The sequence below is a fragment of the Pteropus medius genome, unplaced genomic scaffold (genome assembly GCF_902729225.1).
Source record: "Pteropus medius unplaced genomic scaffold, Ma_sr-lr_union100, whole genome shotgun sequence".
NCBI classification, from domain to species: Eukaryota; Metazoa; Chordata; class Mammalia; order Chiroptera; family Pteropodidae; genus Pteropus; species Pteropus medius.
This window is the reverse complement of record NW_024345481.1, coordinates 4067892-4074482: the sequence shown is the minus strand read 5'-3', so window position 1 is coordinate 4074482 and position 6591 is coordinate 4067892. Positions and strand designations below refer to the sequence as shown.

At 51.6% G+C, this 6591-nt stretch overlaps 1 protein-coding gene across 1 annotated transcript in view; it reads right to left on the bottom strand.

Moving 5' to 3' along the window:
• TMEM181 (transmembrane protein 181) overlaps nt 1–6591 on the bottom strand; it is a 41995-nt gene that overhangs the window by 9592 nt on the left and 25812 nt on the right. Inside the window, 5 exon segments of the mRNA XM_039873912.1 lie at nt 2430–2487; nt 3422–3513; nt 3711–3841; nt 4319–4418; nt 5823–5903. Coding sequence (XP_039729846.1) covers nt 2430–2487; nt 3422–3513; nt 3711–3841; nt 4319–4418; nt 5823–5903 — 462 coding nt within the window.

The window sequence follows — 6591 nt, the reverse complement described above, 5'->3', positions numbered from 1 at the left end:
CACACACACACAGCCTGGAACGTAGTAGGTGCTCAATAAATCGCAGTGGCTCCTACTCATCTCTGTCCCTGGGGTGAGGTGAGGCCTGGCTCCCTGCTCTGCCTGTGAAGATGGTGACACGTGTCAAAGAACCCAGGACCAGACCCCGAGAATTCCTCAGGCAAGTCACCACTTGCTGGTTATCTGTGAGATGAGGGGGCGGACCCAGAGCATCTGGAAGACATCAGGTCTGAAACCACAGGACTGGGTAACTTTTTCACAGAAAAAACAAGAACGCTTTGTTCTGAGGTTAGAGGCTGTGGTGGGCAGGCAGGTGGGACCGCCCGCAGGGTGGGTGACGCACCCTCTCTTGCTAGAGCCACAGACTCCCCCCGTGGAGTGCGCTACCCGCGCCATCTTCCACCCCTGCCCTTTCTTCCTGGAGCCAGAACCCCCTCCATGTCAAAGGACTGCTGGTCAGGAAACCAGCATCCGCTTCGCCTCGTCGGAACTGTGACTGTCGTCTGGGATTTATCTTCTCATCTGTGAAATAAAGGGACTTCACCAGATCAGTCGTGGGTCCCTGTGCCTTTTCTCAGCTTCCGAGAAGTCTCTGATTTCCAGTGTTTCCTTCAGTAACAGACCAGACCACTGTCCTTCCCAGGGGGGCTGTGGTGACTCCTGAGCCCCCTCATGGCTGGCTTCCCGACCACCTGACTGAGATGGGGCAGACGGGTGGCTGTGACATGAAGCCCTTCTCAGGGCTGGCACTGTGCCAAGTGCTTCGCCTTCCTCGCTGTGTAAGCGAATCCTCACAACTCCTTCAGGAAGATTCCATCATCACCCTCTTTCACAGATGAAACAAGAGAGGACTAGGGAGAGAGGTGGGCTGCCGGCCAAGTGTCCGGGGAGCCCTGGGGGCCTGGGAACCAGGCTCGCAGCTCCGAGTGGGGGACTCGGGGCAAGAACCTTGGCCACCCTCAGTTTCCTCCATGAAAAATGAGGGGACTGCACCAGACAAAAGCTTTAAGAACAGTAGATCAGCATGACTCTGTACTATTTTATCGAAATCTGGGGGTTACACTCTCAACCAACAGCCTCATATGTGGTCTGTCACCTCCGTCTGCAGGCTCTGCCCTGAGAATGTGTCAAACAGTCCCTTCCTTGTCCTTTAGTGTCCCCACCCCCAACTAGAGTCACCTCCACTGAGGCCCTGCCCCTCACCTGATGTGGCCTTGAGCCTTCCTAGGGTATCTGGCTTCTGGAGCAGAGCCCCACAAGTCTGGCTGACTCGGGGCTCCCCGCCGTTGGGCACTGGCCGACGCCCTCCTCCTCACCCTGCCCGCAAGACCCTGGAACAGCGCCTCCCTGGCCCAGACCGCCTCTCCCCCACCTCTCCAACGCAAGGTACAGCCCCTCCCCCCAAATGTAGTTAAAGGACACACAGATGCCGCCTCCCCCAGTGACCTGGGCCCGCTGTCCACAGGGCACATCCGGCGGAGCCCCCCACTCCTGGCGGTACTGGTCTTTATTTTCTATGCTCTTTCTCCATCACAAGGTCGTGTACACTTTGAAGGCAAAGGTCATGGCATGCTGTTCAGAAGGCACACATCCAGCCACCTTCAAAACCCCTCCAACTGAGAAATAACGGACTGGAAAGGCTACTGTGCTCCCGCCCGGATTTCGGTTAAGGGTCAGGCATTTACACTGTTCTCTATGACACGGTCTCAACGCAGGTTAGACGCCTTAGCACATCACCATTCACTACACTGCCCTCTGTCTCTGGCCGTTCCCAAAAGAACCGCAGACTCACTCCCCATCACTCTCCAGGAGGCTCTGCAAAGCCACAGAGAAATGCTGGATGTCACCCAAGGTCGAGATTCAGCTCGTGCCTCCGGGACTGCACCGCACGGGGCACACGACTGAGACCCTGTGGGTCCACAGCGGGCTCAGAGGGAGCTGTGGCCGGAGGGGCTGCTGAGAGGCACAGAGAAATGCCACACGACCGGGGGTCGAGGGGAAGCCACACTCGGGGCCGACTGTCACTTATGGGCCTCTGTGTAAAGTAAACATCCTGGATCCCTGTTCAAAAGGGACAGGCTCCGGCCAGGCCATTTGCTCGCTGGAAACCTCCCACTACTTTAGAGAACTAAATGAACAGAAATGTTTTCTTAATTGTTCTACAATGTTCCTAAAATCTGACAACTTCTGGCTCTGGCACTTCAACCACAAACCAAGGGGCTAGGAGCGAAAACAGAGTTTTTAAACGTTTATTTTTCATGCTACTCCAACACATTTTTCTAAATTTTCCACCCATGAACTTTCCCTAGTCCTTCCAAAATAGCCAATTATCAAGCTTGTGTCAACAGTGCAATTTAAGTTACAAAATTTAGTATTATTTTTAAACACCATTTAAAAAAAAATCCTCAGGCTTCATTCACAATTCTTACCTGAAAATTTCCCGTGTCCACTCGGTACTGGTATGTCGGATCGTGTAACTCATTAACTCTAAAAATATGTTGTCAAAAAAGTCATAAATTAATAACCAGTTTACTTTTTCTTTTATACTCTTAGATTTTAAAAAACTCATTAACATAAACTACTCGCTCACCAACAGTAAGGGATTTTTAAAAAGTAATCCTAAATTTATGAGAAATCCTAAATTTCACATTGAAAACACACACAATGCTAACGGTGCTGTCTGTCCACAGTCAGCACTGTGAAGTCGCAGTATCTTTCATTCCTATACTGCTTCTCTTGCAATTTTAATTAAGGTCTGTTTTCTAAGTACCTTTCAATGACATATATGGGCACCAGGAAATAGAAGAGCAGACAAAGAAAGCAATAAAAGTAAATATAAACTTCCATGAAACCCGATTTAAAATGAACCTGGATAGCTGAGATGACAGGCAGGCAGGGAGAGGGAAGTAAAGAAGGTGTGAGCTCAGTCCTGTCATCACTGGGCCATTAGCTTGATGTGCCAGGTGTCAAAAACACGCCCCTAAAATGGAACTTGTTTCTGCAGAAAACCCGTTAGGCTTCTGCGGTGGCACCGTTTCACAGAAGCACAAAAATACCAGCAAAGAGAAACCTTGGGAGCTGGTGTAAGGACGGGAAAGTTTACAGATGCAAGCCACAGGAGCCACGGGCACGTCGGGTGGACGGTGGCGAACTGGGAGCTGCCCGGAGCACCGGCCTACAGAAGAAGCCTTCGCTTCTCTGCAGGAGGCATTTTCCATCTTAGGCTAGAAGATTCATGTCTGTCTCCACATGCCATTCAGGTGAAAATGAACCCTCAGTTCAAGCCACATTACTCAATCTTGAAACACTGGGTGAGAGATTCCTTTCTGGATGAGTTCACGAAATACAGTTAAACTCTGGATCTGTCCACAAGGCTGAACACTTTCCATACTGAAGCATCACACATAATAAAATTACTCACGTCTGCCATATTCCTAGTGTAACAGAAGCCAACCATAATAGTCCAACAATGAAGAATTTAGGCAAATAGAATGTCAAACACTTCCTTTCTCCCTAAAATGCAAAAAAGCGGAAGGAACACAGCAGTTAGTAATCCTAGTGCACACTGGATCACAGATACTCAAGTCATTTCTACAAAGTGTGCGTTCTTGATGACCAGGCTGGAGACAGGTTCTCAAGGATAAGTCCTTCCCAGGACGACCAGCAGAGGCTGGCCCGGGGGATGGTGTCCCACGTCCTTGGCGGCTCACCTGGACCCGTATGCCATGGTACACGCACAGCCAGAAGAGCAGCAGGGCGCACAGGAACACGGACTGGAAGAGGTCGTCGAGCATGCCCGGGAACCAGCTGTTCACCAGAAAGGACAGCGGGAAGAAGGGATCTGGAACACGAAAGGCGGGAGGGTGCGGTGGAGGCGCAGCCGCCAGCGTCTTGCAAGGCAGGAACTAAAGGCTGTTTTGTTTTTCAGAAAACCTAAAGCCAATGAACAGACTGCCCCAGTGAAGTCGCACGATGCTGTCCACTCCCACCGTCCGCTGCCCCGCAGGCCTGGGAATCCCGAGGCTGCAGCTCCGGAAGCAAGAGCTTTCTGGAGCGCGGGAAGAGGAACACGCGGCGTTTGCCACCTTCGGCCAAGTTCCCAGGAGGCCGCATCTGTGGCCCTCCTTGGTACTAGCCGCCGAAGCAGGCCCTCCTTTGTGAAAGCTCCCGGCACCTGCTCGGTCCTGGTGCAACGCCACCCATGCGCGGGGCCCCCACCCCACCTGAGGCGCTTCTGGAGACGTGGGCCAGGCTGCCTCCGACGTCCGTCAGCTCTAAATTCCAAAGGAGAAAGCTCCAGAATAAAAGCAGCACCTACCATTGTAAAGCAGCAGCAGAGGCAAAAGAATGGACATCCACTTCTGCTCGATCCCCCAGTCCCTCATGGAAAACTTCCGGAGGGAGTGGCCAAACAGGCACTGCAAACCAGATTGGGCCTCGGTCACGGTCATGGTCTCGGTCTCGGCTCATGCCTGGCGCAGTATCACCATAAGCCTGCCCCAGTCGACGGGCATGGTGCCAGCCGTGACCTGAGTTAACCTCTTGCTGAACTGACTACTGAGAGCATTAGTGACAACTGGGACAGGATGGTGAGCTACTGCAAAGGGGACCCGGATCAGAGGGTCACAGCTGTCCCCATTGGGCTGGGGGGGGCAAGGAATGTCACGGAGCCGCACAGAGGAGGGCCTCCCCGGGGCCCGGGCCACACGCGCCCAGCAGCGCAACATTTACAGACGACAGCGCAACATTTACAGCATCCAAGGAGCTTGTGTCAAACCCCCGGAAGGAGGCGCAGTGGCCCACGGGACGAGTGTCTTCCAACTGCTTTAAAACACTGCACAGTTTGTGAATTTTACGCCTGGGCTTATGTTGTTTTGTTTTGGTTGTTTTTTCTATACGCTAACACAAGCCAATACTTTTCTAGGCAATTGGACAGCCTAGACAATGGCTCATCTCCGCAATCTATCTGTTAGGCTCAGACCGTTTCTCTTGTTTAAAAACATAGGGCCCTGGGTGCCAGCTCTTTGAGCCCCAGCACCCCAGGCCCCAGAGATGCTTCGAGAAACAGCAAAGACATCTGACTGACCAAATGTAAATGGCAGTTCTCCACTTTCCTGCGGTAAGCTCACGACAGGAAGCCCCGGGTGTGACCAGTCCCCAGCTCTCTGTGTGTTCTAACGGCTGTGTCCCGCCCTTCATCCACACCCAGGTCCCGGGTCGCCATAGGCTGGCACTTTCCCTACATGACCCCCATGGGCCTGTGTCTTTCTGTATAGTTAGTCTGCGAGGCACCAAGTGTTCGTTGGGTGGGGATGGGAGTGGCTACCACTGCAAAGAGTGGACACGTCTCCGAAATGTCACCCCATCTGCGTCAGCATGGAGAGGTAGCCGATGCAGGAAGAATCCCACCCCCAGATGGCCCCAAGTCACCGTGAGGCACACATTCTCCTCCTCCAATTCATAAGCTCCCGCCCTCACGGACCAGGCCTCCGTGGGCACGGCCTGTGCGTGATGGGTGAACATTTCCCCCAAGGTCACGCTAAGCTTGTGGATGCCGGCGTTTGTCGCTGCACACGGAGAAGAGTTTGCCTACAGGTCAGTGATCTGTACTTAGTGTCGCACCGCACACAGGTCCCTACTACAGGACACCACATCCCTCTTTTTGCACTGCGGCGTCCTTGCAGACACACGGAATACTTAGTAACGCTGGTCAGCCACTGGACGGAGCGTCTCGGAGCTCAGGAGAGTCTCCTGGGCAGTTCGCGCTTTGACGGTCACAGTTCATCAACTGACTCTGCCCTCGTCAGGGGAACGGCACTTACGGTAACGATGAAGGTGAGCACCACGAAGACGAACCGGAACCAGACCTCCAGCTTGGAAAATGCAGAGTTATACGTCTTCCACTGAAAGGGAGAAAAAGGATGCAATTTATAAAAAACATGCATCTGAAAGGAAGTACACCGGATTGGAATAGGTATCCCCACGCGTGAGGCTACAGGTAACTGAAAGTGCTCTTTCCTTATGCTTTCTTACATGTTCTAAAATGTTAACACTTAGTACATTTTATTTTTATATTAAAGAATACAGACTTTGAAAATCTTAATTGCCAAGAGTTGAAAATAGTTTTAAATGGTGTTATATTAATGATGAATCTGGAAGATAAATTATTCTATAATCATAATAAGAGCATTTGGCTCTTAAATCTCAAAGATCAACACTGTCAATCTCTTTATAAGGGAAAGCCAGGCTTGCCATGAAAAGAGATTTTTTTAAAGATGCAAAACTGTGAATAGGTAGGATGTTCTAAAAAAAGATGAAGTGAAACATATAAATAGGAATCGGAAACCAAAAAATATAGTGGAATTAGCTGTCGGTTCTCACGCTGACGGTAGCTTCACTCACGCCAGGAGTGCGCCGACAGAGCCGAACACCACACACCAATGGCAGGCAGAAGGCAGCCCTTCCGACCTGTCACCAGCCAGACTCACCACCAGACCCCAGGACACTGCACGGCCCTGGGCCAACGAGCCCCATCATTTCATTTGCTGAGTGAAAATCATCTAAGGAGTTTAAAAAATCCACTTTGGAATA